The following is an 18,970-nucleotide window of genomic DNA, read 5'->3' as shown; positions in this document are numbered from 1 at the left end:
TTCTTTTAATGTAAAATTAATAATTTTAAATGTATTAATGCAATTAAATCATTGACAAATTTTTAATCCTTTGAATTTAAAAAAAAAAATCTAATTTTTTTTTCTTCTCTAGAAGATGTTTCCAAATAAATGGCTGATTTCCTTTTCTTCATTATGCTGAACATATGGGAAGGAGGGTCAACTTGACCAGGATCCTCATAAGAAATTTATTAAAACAAGATTGAAAAGTTGAATTCTGCTTGAGATAGTTAAGATTAGATAAAGAGACATAATACAGAATCTTTTCTGTGAAAATATTTATATAATTTAACTCAATAGCACTAATTTAACAAATACTATATAGTGTGAAATGTGCTAGGAGCTACAGAAACCAACATATACATAGCCCTCTGTTCAAGAACTTACATCTTAACAGGGTAGACAAGAATGTAAGCAAGAAATTAAAATGTAATATGATAGGTGTTTTGATGTAAGTTTGCATGAAGTGTTCTGAAAATGAAGATAAGTAATGGTTTGGAGAAATTTTAATGGAAGAGGTAATTCAAGAGGGGGACCTTGAAGGATAATTGGAAATTCGCTGGTCAGACACCATGCAGAAGAACCGTGGTGACAGAGAAAAGGAAGTTGAAAAAGACTGAGAAATCAGAGAAGATGATGTTTCTCATTTGATACTGGCTGGGCAGTCATCTTAACAGAAAAAAAAAAATCATTTATTTAGTATCTTCCATTTGCCAAACTTTATGCTATGAATAGATGTGATGAGATAGTGTAAGTGAAATCATCACCATGTTTTTAAAATCTTTGATGGCTGGAATTTATATGGAAAAGTGGTATACTACTGCCAACTACTGTTTCTGTTTCTACATAAATGAGGATTTCAATTCACCTTTTAATGTAAATTGTTTATTTGTGTGGGAAATCAATACATTGGCTTTTCATTATGCAAACAATATCAGTGAGATAGAGATATCTGAGATTATGAGGGTGTAATCTATTCTGTATAATATGAAGATTTCATTTTCAGTGAGTGTTGAAATCTATTGCTATAGATTCCTTCCACACATGGGAAGTTGACCCTAGACCGGTGGAAGGAAATCTGGGTTTTTTCTTCCTGTGCTGGGAAGAGTTGGAGGACTCTGGATGTAGAGTCCTAGAGGAAGATTTTGGAGGAAGATTTTGGAGGAAGATGATGAAGAGCACTCTTGGGTGAGGGAAGGCCCTGGTGCCATGACAATGGCATGCTGTGGATATCAAAAGACGGGGAACTTGGTACAAGAAGTGTCTACACCAGGAGAATAGTCATGGTGCGTACCCAGCTTTATCACCACACTTCCAATAAACTTTGGTTAAATGCTGATGTTTTCTTACTTGTATTAGTTTGCTAATGAATTACCACAAATTGGCTGCTTATATGTTTTATCTCATAGGTATGGAGGACTGAAGTCCAAAAACAAGGTCAGTAGTTTTGGTTTCTTTGGAAGGATGTGAGGGAATGTTTTATTTTCTGCCTTTTTTCCTGGCTTATAGATGGTCATCAACTCCCTTTCTCTACACATCACCTTTCTTCTATGTGGATCTGTGTTCAAATCCTATTTCCTATAGTCAATTAAGTTTGGGGTTCTTGCATAATTAAAGAATTTGTTACTTAGAATCAAGAAATAGGGGATACCTTGGTTATAAGAATAATTATATACATTTTATATTGATAAAAACTGTAACTCAGAATAATCCAGTGACTCTCCTAAGATCACGCTAGTACTATATAGTATAGAGAGTTTTAAAATTCAGTATTTTTTGACTCCAAGACAATGATCTTTCCAATGAAGGGGGGAAAAAAAGACGAAGGGAAAAGAAAAAGTAACTTTGGAGTTAAACAATTTAATTTCAAAAATTATTATTTCAATTATTAGAAGGGAAACTATCTGTTAAATAAGCCATTGTATCCTCAGTTTGGCATACAGTTAACTAAATAGGAGCTAAAATATAAATAATATATATTCTTTGAGCTAAAATATAAATAATATATATTATTTAAAAGATTGGATAACATTCAGGTAGAGATTACAGATGGTAGGAAATTGGAAGAGAGGTTGGAGTTCGTGATTCAGACTTCCAGAGACATGAATTATAGGGGAAAATAATATTTCTCAGAGGAATAAGAAGAGGAAAATTCTGAAAATAAGTCTCTGGTAAATATTTTTTACTTGAGAACAGTACAGGAAAAAAAATAAGTCAGGGAGCAGAAGAGAGAGAAAGTGATTAGTAGTATAAGGAATAAAGGAAGAAAGATTTTTTTTAAAAGGTGATTAATAAGGTTGTGGGTGTAGCTCAGCGATAGAGGGCTTGCCTAGTATGAGTAAGGCAAGACACTGATTTCAGTTCCCAGCACCACAACAAATAAAAATAAAAGAATCATTAATAAAAGGATGATCAAGAGCCCACAGGGAGAGTAAAGCATCAGATACTTCTTTCTCCAGAGTACCAAGGAAGGTAGGTAAATAGAAGATTAACAAAGATTCACATAAATTGTTCGGTGATAGATTTTCTTTTAAAAGTATGAGGTTGAGACATATGCTGAGAGTCAGAGAAACTGACCGAGAGTAGCAGATGAAGAGAGAATGTGCTGGTGTGGGGTGGGATTAGTGAAGTCTCCAGAGATAAACAAGGAGTCCAGAGTTCCAGCCATTTTGAGGCTGGGAATGACTGACACAGATACAGAAACTATCTAAGAGTTGTGGAGCTTACAGAGAAATTTAGAAATCAAAGAAGAGCATATAATCTGTTAAACATCTCTCCTCTTACAAGTTCAGATGGAGTGTGGATTGGGGTTATTTGGGCACATCTTTGACTCTGTAGTCAGTTCTGTCCCTTAGAAGTATGATATCAATGTTTATAATCATTGCTTCCTAGGACCATCCTTTGCAATTTCCATGTTGTATTAACTATGCAAAATTGACTGTAAGATTCTATTTATAATTCAGTAACTATTGGAGCACTCTTTTGTCAAAGGTGATTTAGCACATTTTTAATGGTGAATACACTATCATAAATTACTACAGAATTTGTTTTCCCTGAACAAAAAGTATTTTAAATTCTAATGAAAAAGATATTAGAGAAGGATAAATTTGTAAAATAAAAAGACAATAATTCTTTTTAATCACTGAATTCTAAATTTACAATGTAATTCTTCATCTTTTTTTGTGGGGTATGGGGGTTTGAACTCAAGAGCACTTGACCACTGAGTCATATCCCCAGCCCTATTTTGTATTTTTATTTAGAGACAGGGTCTTACTGAGTTTCTTAGCACCTTGCTAAGTTGCTGAGGCTGGCTTTGAACTCATGATCCTCCTGCCTCCACCTCCTGAGCCACTGGAATTACAGGTAATGCTTCATCTTTTTCAGAGAGAATTAAAACACTGAAATTCAGTTCTCACATAAAAACCACATTGGCAGGGGAAAGACTGGCCTTTGCATCCATTCTGTGGAGTAACATTCTTAAATACGTTTTCCTTTTTATTTATGGCAATAGCCTTCTAAGGCATTTGCTATCTTTCAGCTGGCTCTTCAAATATCTCCATAAGCAAAAACATAGGAACTAGGATAATAAAAGGACATGACCAACCTAGGGAGGCTTATTTCCACTTCTTCTTCCTGCATCTCAGAGAACCATTTCAGGATCTGAGGAGCGGTAATTAATTTTTCTACCTTTGCTATGTTCACCTCTTCTGCAGGAAGTATGATGATTAAACTAAAGTGGTCATCCTTATAAGGCAATTCCAAAACCTGGTATTTCATGAAGGATTCAGAAAAATAACCTGGAACCAAGGAAATAAATTATCAAATGTACTTGGCAATTACCAAAGCCATAGCTTTAAGAAGTAGGTTTTCTCCTATTACCATATTTTGTTTTCAGAAGAGCCTTCATCATTGGAATTTTGACGGCTGAACCATCTTTCTTAGTAAAATTCATCAGCTGCGTGTCTTCTTTTCTAAATTGCTGCTTCCAATCCCCTTTGAAATAGATAGCATTCACCAAGACAAGCCGAGTCAGAGGGCCAAATTCTTCCCCTGAAAACATGTTTTTAATTTTTCCTATGAAGGGGTAGAGAAAGAAGCAGGAAGAAATATTCAATAATGATTAAGTGGAACTGCTTTAAAGAGGATTAAAGCAAAAATGTCTCATTCAGAGATATGTTGGACACTTGTCTTACAATCTAACCTTAGTAATTTTGAGAATAATGAGAGATACTATCAATTATTTCATTAAGAAACAGATGCAAATGGATTCCACTAGGAAATAGGAACTATGTGCTGGTATTAGGCAAACTTAGACATAAATGGATTCTTTTCAGTGAGATTATTTTTATCATTTGTCTTTCAGACAAAAAGAACAAAAACAAAATATTTCTTCCTTAATATTCATTGGTTATTATTCAGATTTTATTTTAAGGTTCTCCAGCAGGTTGATCATATTTAATAGGTTAATGGTACACTCAAACTTGCCACACTTGTGTGTACCATTGGAACAAGACAAGAGTGGAAAATGCTAATATAATTTTTCTAAACAACCTGTCTTTTATTTCTGTATATAGTAAGTATTTCTAAGTTATAATAAATAACCACTGTTGGGTGTCATGAAGCCATCTAGAGACTTCCTGATCTGTATCCGTGTGGGACACTGTTCACCACATGCAACTCAGATTTTTAAACTATGATTCCCCCCATGAGGCTACCTATAAAGATTACAGAGCATCTAATACTATCACAAGTTTTGTAGTTTAATGAATAATTAAAGAAACAAACTACTTTTAACTGAGGGCCTGGTGTGTGCTTGTTACTTCACAAACATTATTATCAAAATTTCCAATAATCCTGAAATGTTTTATAGTATCTTCATTTTAAAGTGGGCATAGTTTATAACTTCCTAAAATATTCCTGTGTTCCTTTGAACACATATCTATCTGACTTTAAGCTTACTACATGCTATTTAGGCTTTGCTAGTCATGGACATGGTAGTCTAATCTTTAATTTAAATACATGTTTTTAGTAGAACTATTAACATTTATTATTAAACATTAACACGATCAACTAAACTGTGTTAATTATTTACAGTACATGTGGGAAAAAATCCATTTGGGATTGACAGCTTTAACTTCTATCTGGCCAAAGATCTTCCTGCTTCAATACTTGAAAAATCAATGCTTAGACATTATTTTTAAAATTAATTATTTTTAAAATTCTTCAATTAAGAATTGTGTAAATAGGTATCTTTCAAAAAATAATAAAACAATTAGCATCTTTTTTCAAAGCAGTTTATAATTTCTCTTGGCTTTAACATTTAATATTAATTTAAATAATAGTGAAATAGGAGATCTGATCCTTCTGATCCAAAAAAGTGGAAGAGTTAAATATACATTCATTATCTTTTACTCTAAGATATTAAAAACTATGAATACAATGGCAAAATAATGGCTTTATGAAAATGGAAAACTTTACCATCTGTTTTGCTTTCTACCCAGGTACTTATTGTCTCTGCACAAGCCTTTGCATTCTGAAAATCCACCAGTTTTATAGCACTCTGAAAAAACTCCTTGTTGCCATGGAGATACTGTTCCTTCACAGTGAATCCTTCTTGAAGGTAGAGGGCATTGGCAAGATTAAATGTAAATTCTTGTTTTTTCTCTGAGATGGCAGAGAAAAATGACTTCAACACAGAAAATTCTTCTCCTAAAAAATAATTATAACGTATACTGACATATCGAGCAACATAAAACAACGGCATTCCAGTTTTGTTATCTAAGCGTTTTGATTCATATCACCATTTTTTGCACCCTTAGGTATAACTAATGATCTGAAGTTAGTATAAATATTTCAAGCATTTATCTCAAGCATTATTTTTAGTGAAATCAACTTTTATATAGGAAAAAGAATACCCATGTCTATTCAAAATCTGACAAACATGAAACTATGCATTTGTACAGGCTGAAGGAAAATCCCTCTTTATAAAGATATTTAGCTCATTTTTAGTTGTTGGAAATTCATATGTAGAATCTTGATCATTCCTTAAGATGAATACCCAATACTTATGGAAGGGGAATGCTAATGGATGTTGATGGGGTATGGCAGTATGAGCAATCCTTTTCAATATTACTTTCATTTCAGTGAAAGAATCACTCTCTTTTGAGTAACTGTGCCTGTCCAGGATTTGAAATGTGCAAGGTGAACACTATGATCATCTCTAGAGATGGGTGAGAATCAGAATTGCCTATTTCTTCAGGTTCATGAATCTATATATTTTGTCTGTTTACTTGAACAATAAACATCTTTAACTATTCTAACAATGGCCACTAGATAAATGAGTCAATTAAAGGAATCTTCATGGATCTACTATTTATTGATGCATTCTCTGACCACAGTGATGTCAAAATTTTGATTAACACAATATATACAGTAAGCTGTAGATTTCTATGAAAAGCATCTCTTCTGATACTTTCTTCAATAGCTTTTTTTTTCATTACCAAATGGTACAAATACGTTTTATTTCCTTCTGGCTTAATCCTAGAGCTCAATCATAAGTCATGAACTCTTTCAAACAATAGGTTCTTTGAGGGTCTTCATTTGATTTCCAATTAAATATTGAAAATAATACTTGCATAACTTAAAGTTGATTGTATTCGATTCATTTCTATTGGAGAAAATAAGTATTCATCATTAAAAGATGCCAAATAAATAGTTTAAAAAGTTTTACTGCAAGAAACATGCTAATAAGTATATAATGAAAATAAGAGATGTGTATATGTGTGTGTTTGTGTAAACACACACTTTATCAGAAGGCTAGAAGATTTTTGCAAATAATAATATCCCTGTCACTGGGGAGCTGCAGCTCTGTGGTCTTACACCTGGACCAGCTGTGTTGGTTACATTCCAGTTTCTATTTGCCTCCTTGGCTTGGTGTTCTGACACAAGTACAACACCCTTACCGGAGCCTCTGCCAGGTATATTGCATTATATTTCAAACTAGAATCCTCCACTCACTAGGACATAAAGACATAAAAGATTCTAAACAAAATAATTAGCTTCTGTATGACTAGATCTGAGTTTCAGTAACTCTTTACAACCCTGGAATTCTTTACATAAGGAAAGGAAGACAGTTAATCTATTTCACTTGTGTATACAATGATTCCAGATGCAATCATTCATTGCTCTTTGAAGCTTGAAAAAATATCTCAACAGCTGGGAAGCTTCAGAGATTTCTTAAGATACCAGAGTTTCTCCAAAATAATTAATTAAGGTCAGTAGAGAAGCAACAGAATTTGAAACCAATTTTCAGGTCAGAAATGAAGTGACAGAATTTGAAACTAATTTTCAGGAATTTGGAATTTATGAGCATCTTTAAGGAATCGCAAAAAAGGAAAGAGAAGAAAAAATAGTTCTAACTCATTTGTCAGAGCAAACAGATTTATGTCATGTACTTAAGGTCTAAGACTGTGTGACAAACAGCTGCCCTTTGATAAATCACTGGACTCAGAAATCAATGAAAAAAATGTCACCAAGTAGCACAAATTTGGAAGAGAATATAAAGTTATCTGCTTTATAAGTTTGATTTAATTTATAGATTAATGATCTCATTTAGCACAGATCGAAAAGAATGCATATGCATGACTCCTAATAAGCAATGAGAATAAGTTGATTTCATTTCCTAAAATAGAGCTATAGAGAATCCACAGACCATGGGGTGAATGTGACTCTGGGGGTGATTGTACCAAACCTCCAGAAAATGCTCTAAAATTTTAGTACCTGTTCTCTTCTGCTAGTAAGAGTTCAATAACCAATTCTCCAAAAATGAAAATGCAGTAGTCATAGAAGTATAGATTATCTCAGCAGAAAGGTCCATATAAATCACTTAATCTGACCCTTCTTTCTACAGTGAGAAACCAGCTCCAGAAAGAGGAAGAAACTTGAGAGGTGACATGACTTATGCCAAATCACAAGGTCACTTAATTGCAGAACTAGGAATGCAATTCATGCTTAGTCAGTCTCTCTCTCTCTCTCTCTCTCTCTCTCTCTCTCTCTCTCTCTTTTTCTCCCTTAGTGCTGGGGACTGAACCCAGGACCTCACTGTCTACCATTGAGCTACATACCTAGCCCAAGCTCTCTTTTCATAACCCTCTTAGAATAAAGAACCACTTTCAATTCAGCCTCTGATCAGTCAGCAGAAACAAAACAAAATGGAGTATTATTAAATGTTCAGCAAAATGGACAAAATAAATTCTAACCAGGTGTTTTGACAGGGGGAGAAAGGAGAACTGAGCACATGAAGAGCCCCAATAGACCCCTGAGTTGTATGCCCTGTTGAACAAGCAAGTGTCAACATGGAAGGGTAGGGCAGGCCCCACAGATTGTCAGGAAAAGCAAGATCAAGACTGATTCAAGAGAGAGTAACTTTTTAAACGAGAGGAGGACTAAAGGTAAGGCTAGGACTAATGTGAGTCAAGGAGATGCTCGTCTCAGGCATAAAATTTAAGGAGATGCCAAAAACTCAATAATCAAGATATATGCCTCAATGCAAAATTAATGCCAAAATTAAAATTACTGCAAAAATTTTGATGAACAAAATATAAAATCTTTCAATAAAAAAAGGATTGGCATTTCTGATTTTTATTTTCACCCTTGGTTTCAGTATGGCTGTGTCAGGCACTGTCTTTGGATCTGTTTGCCCTTTGTTCCATCCTAAAGCCTTTCTGCTCTTTTTTGGATTGCTTGGGCCTTTTCTCTAACCCCGTGTCAGTCCCTCACTCTATTCCATTTCCTTTCCCTCTTTCTCTTATTTCTTCATTTTCCTCTTTTTTATTTTCTGAATTTTATTTTTCACATTTTCTCCACTTTTGACTGGGTTTCTTTACCTCTGGTGCTTTTCCCTTGCTCTGTGTCACTGCCCATCATTTAACAAGGCACAATGAACCGTTCTGGTAGATGTTGTCAAAAGTATTAAAGTGTTAGTGTTTAATTGTCCATATGTATTCTTGTACAGAAAATGTTTAAAATGTCATAATTATACTTACTATCTCTAAGCCTCACTGAATCATTTTTGGAATTAGTCCTGGCCAAATTAGTTAACTTTTTTTTTTTTTTTTTGGCCTCAGTTTTGTCATCTGTATGGCAAAGTTGCATTTACCATATAGAGTAATTATAAATATCAAATGAGATACTATATACCAAGCACACAAAACAGTGGCTGATACACTATATGTGTGTTTGATGGTGCGTGGTTATTATGATGATTATTATGTTCAGAGCCATAGCTCTTAAGACTTCTGTTACTAAGATGCCTGCAATTAAATGAATTTAGATTTTGGAGGCTCTAATCTTACTACCTTATTGTGGAGTCAACTTTACATATCTTCATAAACATTTTATTACTTTTCAAAGCAGTATCATGTGATTTAAATGTTTCTGGGAATGGTGTAATGGGATTTGCTGAAATTAATCAAGACTAAGTCTGGAATACAGTGGCTTCATTACACATTATTCACAAAGGAAAACTCTTGCAATTAGCTTATCACCAACTTCTTTTCTGTATAAAATTGGCTTTATTTGAAATGAAGCAATTAAAACCTTGTAAATAGTATTTTCAGAAAAAAATAAATTCCTAAATATAGCTACTCTGTGATAAGGCTGAAATTAGTCATAGTGACTAAATTTCCAAATTAAAAATCCAGATGTCTCCTCTAATGTTGGGGCCACATTATCTAATAGTGATGTCAATGTTTAAAATGCAAACCACTATGGAAATTGTGAGCATGGCCAGGGAGATGTTTCAAACAGGATGTCAAAAGAAAATAGTCTCCGGCATAAGCCTTGTGGGACTCCAAGCAACCACCACTTGAAGTAAAAAAACCTCTGACTGATTATTTAAATGCTTTTTCAAATTTTCTTCTAAAATTATTGAATAAGCTCTTAAATACATAAATTAATGATTTTCTTGGTTTCCCCATGGGTGAAAGTATATTTTTTAGAAGAAAGTATGGGAAACAACCTACTGAAGAAGGCTTGAGTAAATGGAATGTCCATAAGAGGAAATAAAGTGCAACAATTTAAAATTGTATTTTGATTCAGTAGCATGATATGGAAAAATTATTTTAGCAGTTTTGAAGGAAAAAAGGGTTAGGGATATAGCTCAGTAGTAGAACACTGGCTTAAAATGTGTAAGGTCCTGGGTTCAATCCCCAGGACAGCAACAACAACAAAAAGAGATGAAGTAAAGTGATTATTATATCTATTATTACACGTGCATATACACACATAGCATAAGCTCAACTTAAACTGACCAAAACAAACACATCAGAAAAAAACACAAACACGTACAAAAATTGATATCTCTATAAATGTTAATTTCTTAATAAATTATTTTAAACATTTTCATTGGGAAACAGTTATAGGTGAATGAAAATTACATTTACAATTTCTATTTTATTAAAATTTTGTATTTTCTGATATTTTTGACTTGTTCAAATTCTATGACCTGATCTTCTAATACTTAAAAAATAAACTTGACCATATCTTGCCAACTATAAATAATCAAGTGTATGATTCTCACCAGTTGGGGTTTCCTGCAGCTTTAAAGTTCGTTTTATTTGCTGAAGTGCTTTGCCTTTTGCTCCCAGTTGTACCATTCCAAGAACCAAAGTTGTTCCAAGCGGGGAAAATACAATGTTGCTCATGTGAGATAAGCAAATAGCTTGATAAAGATCCACTGCAAATTCAGTATTTTTTTGAGCCAAGGTTCTTGAGGCTTGACTTCCAGAAAAAATCAACAGGAGACTCCACAACAAGATTTTATCCATTTTGACTTCTGTTTATTGTAATTTAAAATATTATTTGCTTTCAAAATAAGATTTTACCATAGTATACTACATCCAGCAAAAGACTTTCTACCCGCTACTAGAACTTTCTATCTCATTACAACATACTACCGCAAGAAGACTCTGAGCAAACATCATCAAATAGGAGAAACAATTTATATGGTACTGGTATTTTTTATGTTCCTTCAAGAACGAGTATAAAATATATTTGCAGTTTCTTAAAATCAAAGGAGAAATGATAATTATGGAGCATTATCAATGGCAATACTATCTTTAAATAACTGTATGGTGTATCTTTCTTGTCTTTTCTCTTGGTTTTGTGTTGCAACTGTGACTCTGATATGAAGAGAAACTTCTTACAGCCTACTCTAAAGTTGTAATAGATCAAGCATGAAAATGAAATAAAAACAAGCACACTCCAGTCTGTTTTTCACCTATAATATTAGGAAGTTAATGTATTCTAAATCACTTGAGTAATCTGGATAACTTTCCAATTGCTTTTTCACAGTCTCACTTTAGAGAGTAAAATAGTCTAAGATCTACCAAAACCACCTTATAGTCTTATACTTTTCCAAAGGAGGGAAAAAGAAATGGAAAAAAAAAAACTGTAAAGAGAAAAAAATGACAATTTCTGGTCACAGTGGTACATACCTGTAATCCCAGCAATTCAGAAGCCCGATGCAGAAGGATCACAAGTTCAAGGTCAGCCTGGGCAACTTGGTGAGACCCTGCCTCAAAATTAAAATAAGGAAGACTGGCATGTAGCTCAGGAACAGAGTACCCTGGGTTCAGTCCTCAGTATTGAGAGAATAAAAGAAATAAAATAATGAAGGAAGTAGTGATTTTAAAAGATGGAGGAATCATTTTATTAGAATTATTAACATCTGTTAACTGCACCGAATAATGGGCTTCAATTTTAGCATTTTCATACCTGCATACAATATGCTTTGATCCCCTTGCCTCTACCTCAGTCCCTTTCTACCTCCCCAATAGTACCCCTTCTACTTCCATGTCATCTTTTTCCCTGTAAAGTTAACATATGAGAGAATATATGTGATACTTGTCTTTTGAAAAAATGCTTACCAGAAAAGAGAGTAGCAACAAATGAAAATCATAACCAAGTCACAAGACAAACACCATATTAATGAGCCCTCTAGTCAAATTATAGGAAATTCAACTATCTGATCATACCTTGAACAGAATTACTTTTGCAATATTGCTATGTGGTTGGTAGAACACTGACTCTGAGGCCTCATAAATTTTAGTAACTCTAACTTTACTTTATAAATAATACATGTTAGTAACACTTAGTAGGTTACCAGGAAGTAATCCTTCACTGGATTACTTCATAACAGTGTGAGGTACAGCTAAAGTAATGCAGAAATGCATTTCAGGAGTGTTTTGCAGATCATTAGGTGGGCCATTATGACCCATAAGTAGGTTAAAAATTATTAATAATGGAATATTCCTCAAGACTAAACTATGAACTCATTATTTAGATATTTCAAGCTTTTAAAAATATATTTAGTTAAACTTTGTTTTTAAACATACATTTTACAAAGGGAAAAGAAAAGCTCAAAATGTAATCCAAAATTATTTTTAGACAATATGTGTTGGTAAATTATAAATATAGAAATTTTAATGTAGATAATATATAATAAAATATTGATAATATATATTAACAAGCAAATATTAAGGATTGAATAGATCAGCACATTAATATGTGAGAATATAATAATAAAAACCTGTACTTTTATGAGAAAAATAAATGTATATATATCATTTTGTTCTGAGATATTCAATTGTTCAGAATTGTTTAAAATTTTTTTTAGTTGTAGATGGACACAATACCTTTATTTTATTTATTTATTTTTATGTGGTGCTAAGGATCGAAACCAGTGCCTCACACGTGCTAGGCAAGTGCTCTACCACTTAGCCACAACCCCAGGCCCTTTTCAGAATATTTCTGATAAAAATATTTTTGTAGTTTCATAAATAGTCAAAATATTATTAGTACGTTTAAGTTATTAAATGGAAATTCACTACTACGTTAATGCTAAATAATAAAAAATATTTTGAAGAATGTAATTTTCCCCTTGTAGTAGAATCTTGACTTTAGAGTTATCCTCAATATTAACAATTTTCATAATTAAAATTTATATTTTTTACATCCATTTCTCCTAGAAATTTTCTAGGCACTTAATTAAAGTCTGACAAATAATTGGTTTGAAAATTTCACTTATCTCATTGGCTTTTGGCTAAAATTTCATCAAAAGCACAACATACTGAAAACTAAACTCCCTGTTGAATTCTGCCATAAGAGTTGATCTTCCAATTTATAGCAAAATCTTTTAAGTAGAATAAAAGCAATACATTAATTTAATAAATTCAAATGATTTCTGCACCAAAGCAAATTGAAATGCCATTCTTCTACTTTACTAAACATTCAGAATCAAATCCATTTCATGTAATATATACATACTTCGTTCAAAAGCTATTTAATTTTAAAGTACTTACCCCAAATTGGCTTCTGGTTACTTACTGGAATGTTAACGCTGAATGTGCTTACTGGGAAACACTTGTTCATGGAACACCTGATCAGTCAAGGCCAAATCTATTTGTCTTGAATATTGCTTTATTAATTCCTCTGGAACCAGAGCAGGTGCTCACTACATTTGTATGAAAGAACTAACATGCCAAAGTAATGACCAGTTATAAACTTTGCAAGAATTGACAAAGAAAACAATTTTTAAAAAATATTAAATTTATATTATTATTGCACCCATTATTTGCTTGTTTTAAAAGTAAAAACAGAATTATGAAGTATGTGCCAGTGGTTGTAAATTTGCTGGTAATTAGTTCTTTTTGTTTATCACAGGGCTCCCACATCAGATTACCAATGTGTCCCATCATAAATATTTCAGAATGCCTGTGAGAAACAGAATAAAGCTAAATCAAGTCCACAATGCAGAGACAAATTACTGCTGCATTTATAGAGTTCTCAACAATTCATCAAATTATGAAATAGTCATAGGAGACTCCTGTGGATATGAGACCCATTTAAATTTTTAGGAAAAGCAATGGATGTTGAAAAAGTGTATTCTTTATAAATAGCAAAAAAAAAAAAAAAAACCAATTAGGATTACTGATTTACCAAGTTTTCCCTATTTACCTATGGTTAGTAGACAATAGTCTATTAACCATAGGTAACTTGATAATGAACACTGATATTACTTTTGTATGCTTCTAAAATTCTACATGATTTTCTCTACAAACAGGCCATTAATTTAAAAAGTACACATAATTGAATGGGTTTTTAATCTCATTTTTGTGGTTCAAATCAATCACCTCACTAGCAATTAGATATTGAACACATTACATTATTCATCAGTGGCCTCTGAGAAAAGAAATGAAAAATCTGGTCCACTGTCAATTCAACAAATATGTCAATACTGATGACCAAGAAATATTATTTTGGAAAAAAAATGTATGAGAAAGAAATAAAATGAGCATATATAGACATATGTATATACATATGTATAGTATATGTATTCAATTTTATAAGGACTTCATCTTTAAATTTCTTCTTCAAGGACCTTGTTGATACTTTTCAGTTTCTAATAGAGCTATGACTTAATTCTAGACTGAGAAGCCTGTTATAAACCATAATTTCCTAATTAATATTCTTAATAACTATATAAGCATATACAAATGTTGTCTAAATCTTATGTTTCATTCTGATATGACTTTCACTAAACTACACATATTTTTTTTCTAGCTTCAACTTAACATCATTGGAGATAATTGTCCAAAAACAGGGAGGTGCAACACAAGAACACAATCCTTATTTATTCCACACTGTGATACATAAATAATATGTCTGAATGTCTGAGACTATCAGTCAATCAATGCTTTTCTACCCATGTAGTGACATCAGAAAACATTCATCACCAGCAACCTTGGCTACCAAATTATGATGTCTGTACATTACTCATATCATAATGTGATTTATTCAGGAACAGGCCATTACTTTGCCTTCCAATGGCATAGACAGCCACTCTGTCTTATTAAGATCATTTAATGAAGCTGTTCTGTGAGGACCTATATTAGTGCAGTTCAAGCAAAATGTGCATTTTCCTGGCTTTTGGGGAGCAAAAAGCAATAACCATGAATTTCTCCTCCCTGGCTTAAGCTCTTTTAATAGACAATAAAGATACCAAAATTGTCCATAAAATATTACTGCAAAGCTTTTAAATGTTTTCACAAATCTGTTCCTTGCACCGCTCTTGCTACTAAAAAAATCAGAAAAAAAATTATTCATAATGAGGGCCAAAGTGTCTTGGTATAAATTTCAACACCATTGCCTCTACCACTGAAAAGAAATGAACTTAGGAACATACATAAAATCATTTCAAGAGATCACAGTTACAATCCCATAGCCTTTCTTAGAATTTGATAGTATTTTTTTAGTAAAAATGTCCTTAATTCCAAACTTTAAAAACCTAAAAGCAGGTGTTGTCATCAATAAAAAAGCTTCAAAAAGCTTTTTTTTTTTCCCAACTAAGCATGGATTAATCTCAATTTTTCTCTGTCATTTTGCTACATATATTTTGATAAGAGGAAAATGTTCTAAAAAGAGAAAAGGTTAAATTATATTTAGTGTAAATCTGCATGCTACAAACAAGAATTGAAGATTATGACACATCCTGTTTTAGTGTGACAAGTTCCTTTCACTGTAGAAAAATGGATCTCAAATAATTGAATCTAAATGTTAATTTCAGAAGCAGTTTATAATGTCTCCAGTTCTATCCGCAGTTGACAAGCAAGACCCTGATAGTTGCCTAGCACAATTAGATGCTATTAAGTATGAAAGAAGAGCAAGACAATAACTAAATGTCTGTCTCCTTTTTGTGGATGCTTTTGTTCCAAATTATTTGAAATATTAAGATTAAAAAAACTTTTATAATGTTAAAGGCTCTATTCTCATTAAAGGTACTTGTGAGACAACTCCTTTTAATTCATTTCACAGAAGAGGTCCTGAAGTTAATTAAGGATGGAATTAAAGTTACATACAGGATAGAGATTTGCACACATGGTAGGCTATAGAGAGAAGTTCTGTCTACACGAACCAGACTAATTCAGACTAATCACTTCAAACAAAGTCATCATGAGGGACAAAAAGTAAAGCATGTCTAGCAAAAGACTTTCCAAATTATACCAGAAAAAACTAGTGGTATCTTTCAATTTTTACTTAATAAACCAACACGTTTAATGTGACTCCACTCTAGAAAGCTGAAGACAGAGTAAGTGTATCTTATTTAAATATGAATACCCAGTGTCTAAAACAGTTCCCTGAATGTGCTTTCCATAACTGAATGATGGATGGATGGATGGATGGATGGAAAAAAAATCCTTCACAAAACAATGGATACTCTTGTTACATCTCTTTAACATCTTAATATTCCTTTAAATTTCTACGAATGTGACTCATATTTCACTTCACTGCACTATCACCAACCTATGATTCATAAGTCATATGCTCTGAGTTTGAAATGATAGATTATACAATCAAACTTCCCATTCAGTGTAAGAATTCTCTGAAATAACCCTGTGAGAGAGTTATTTTTGCTCAAACATCACAAGGAATCCTTTGTCCCAAGACTAGTTTTTGCAATTTTAAAAAATAATTTACTTAGAGATATTTTCAAATTTACATGAAAGTTGCAGGTCTAGTGCAAAGACCTACTACCTTCATGTTTCCCCCTCTTTTGTTTTCCCCAATTACTATCACTTACCATATTTTTGTAATTATATATATATGATTATATATATCCTTGATGATAGATAAATGTTTGTATATATTTTATACATGTAATAATATTTTCTGAATCATTTAAGAGCAAGTTGAAAACATAGTTGACCATCACATCTGACCATTCCTGTGTGTATTTTCCTGAAACAAGAACATCCTCCTACACAGTCACCTCACAGCATGTATGCCACACAAACATATGTCTCTCCTACATCTTTTCCATATGTGCTTATTATTCCATGAGGAGAAAAAGCAATGTACATAGATGTCAAAATGCTTGACTCAGAATGCACTTAAATGTACATGGAGGTGACGACTGCCTTCTGAAAACCTTCCTATTACCACCTTCTCCCAAGCTAAGCATCCCAGCATCGCTCTACTGATGCTGGAAGTTCTATCATTAGAGTTGATTTACTTGAATTTACCCTATTAAGTAAGTGAACAGAAGGACGAAGGGTAAATACTGTGGTCTTAGGAGTTAAAGAGACCTAGTTGCCAATGCCAATCTGCCATAGATAATCAGGCAATCCCCTAAACAGACAAAAATGCCAAATTTTAACATTAAAATAGGCCTATCTTATATGATTATTGTGAACTCCAGACATGTGGAACTTATACAGCTGCCATACCAAGCAAGCCCCTATGTTGCTAATTATTACCAGTATGGGTTGTCACACGATTTTTCTTAAAATGCAAACATATTTTGAAACAACTCTTTAAAATATAAATACATACTAAGCAACTAACGATGTGTAAATGAATTTGCTAATTCTTTCTACAGGACACAATAAAAAAGCAACATAAGAATACTGGTAGCCTGGAGGATGATGTAATGTACAAAAGAAAAATAGGTCCACAAAGAGAAGCAGTAAATTTCAGGAACAATTGTTCCCTATCTGACTGTGCATGTAGAGCAAATCTTTTATTTTTTCAAGGCTATTACCTCTTTGGTTGTGTTGGGCCATGCCACTCCATTTAAAGTACAGTATAACAAAATATAGAAGTAGGTAACATGCAATAAATTTCCCAAATTTATATATTTATCATATATAAAAGCATATGAGCCAATATAAATTAATAGGAAATGCTGCTGATTGCCAGGATTTGATTAATACATATTATATACATATATCTAAATATCAGACTATATGCCATAAATTTGTATAATTATTGAATTTGTTTGTATTACAGAAGATCAAACCCAAGGGTACTCTGGCATTCTATCACTGAACTAATCCTTAGCCCATTTTTTTTTTTAATTTTGAGATAGGGTCTCCCCAAATTGGAAAGGCTGGTCTTGAACTTGTAATCCTCCCACTTCAGCCTCCCAAGTCACTGATATTACAGAACTGTATCATCACACCCAACTATACATGTTAATCAAAACAATTTTAAGTGTGTAAAGAGATGTTAATGTTAACAATTCCATTTGATCATTAAATGCTGTATATACATATCAAATTATGACACTGTATGCCATAAATTTGTATGGCTAAAATAAAATATATTTTTAAAGAATTAAGAGGAGAGACTGTTATTGATAAGATCTAATTGCCATTTTCAGAAAAATAATCCAGAAAGTGTAAAAACTGGGAACAGTTTTCTTATTCAAATTTGTAGATGTGTGTCAATAGCTTCCATATGTTTTAATGGAGGTTTTATAATAAAAAAATGACCAAACACATTTATGTATACAGGCAATTAGGAATACAACTGATTAAAATACTTTGTTCTGGAATTGTACATTTTTTATATAAAAACGCTTGAGAACAGATAGTACCAATGAACATTTCGCCTTCTCTAGTCCAAACTTTCTCATATTAAGAATACATTCAAAGTGAAAGATGACAGATAAAAGCAGCAATAAAACATCATCAGAAGATGAAGCCTTCAGAAGTTCAAATATAAAGTAAAAGGCAGAATTCTTGATGTGTTTTCTGCATTTTATGAGTGTACTTTCTATGACAATGAAATATTTATTTTTCTTTCAATTATAATTGCTTCTTATTTCTCTTTATCTTCACTTCACAACTTGTTTCCTGATGTAATTGCTTGGCTTTTCTTTCATGATCCAGAATTTCTTTGGGGAACAGGTTTTTTTCAACAAATACAGCTTTCAAAGCTACAAAATGATGAAGAAAATGACATGTAAATTACATTTGGTAAGAGACCCAATTCAATGAAGTGGTGGGGAGAAAATGCTCAAGTTTTCTTTTTCAAAACAATCGAGTGTTTCTAAAACCAACAGTATATTTGGGGAAATGTTCTCTGAGTTTCTGCTATTTGTTTCATTGCA

At 32.6% G+C, this 18,970-nt stretch overlaps 2 protein-coding genes across 6 annotated transcripts in view; both read right to left on the bottom strand.

Annotated features, from left to right (window-relative positions):
- The window catches only part of Serpini2 (serpin family I member 2), a 30,172-nt gene extending 16,661 nt beyond the window's left edge, over window positions 1-13,511 (bottom strand). The window contains exons 1-6 of the mRNA XM_015494349.2: window positions 13,380-13,511; window positions 11,514-11,656; window positions 10,598-10,852; window positions 5,497-5,727; window positions 3,898-4,092; window positions 3,623-3,815 (exon numbers count right to left, since the gene is read on the bottom strand). Coding sequence (XP_015349835.1) covers window positions 3,623-3,815; window positions 3,898-4,092; window positions 5,497-5,727; window positions 10,598-10,844 — 866 coding nt within the window. The 5' untranslated portion in view covers window positions 10,845-10,852; window positions 11,514-11,656; window positions 13,380-13,511. The remainder of the gene's footprint in view (window positions 1-3,622; window positions 3,816-3,897; window positions 4,093-5,496; window positions 5,728-10,597; window positions 10,853-11,513; window positions 11,657-13,379) is intronic.
- A 925-nt stretch (window positions 13,512-14,436) lies between these two features.
- The window catches only part of Wdr49 (WD repeat domain 49), a 145,498-nt gene continuing 140,964 nt past the window's right edge, over window positions 14,437-18,970 (bottom strand). For all 5 annotated transcript variants that reach the window (XM_048814360.1, XM_048814365.1, XM_048814362.1 and 2 more), the window contains one exon: window positions 14,437-18,796. In XM_048814360.1, the coding sequence (XP_048670317.1) occupies window positions 18,666-18,796 (131 nt within the window). In that variant the 3' untranslated portion in view covers window positions 14,437-18,665. The remainder of the gene's footprint in view (window positions 18,797-18,970) is intronic.

The sequence above is a fragment of the Marmota marmota genome, unplaced genomic scaffold (genome assembly GCF_001458135.2).
Source record: "Marmota marmota marmota unplaced genomic scaffold, marMar, whole genome shotgun sequence".
Taxonomy (NCBI): domain Eukaryota; kingdom Metazoa; phylum Chordata; class Mammalia; order Rodentia; family Sciuridae; genus Marmota; species Marmota marmota.
This window is presented reverse-complemented; position numbering and strand designations above follow the sequence as displayed.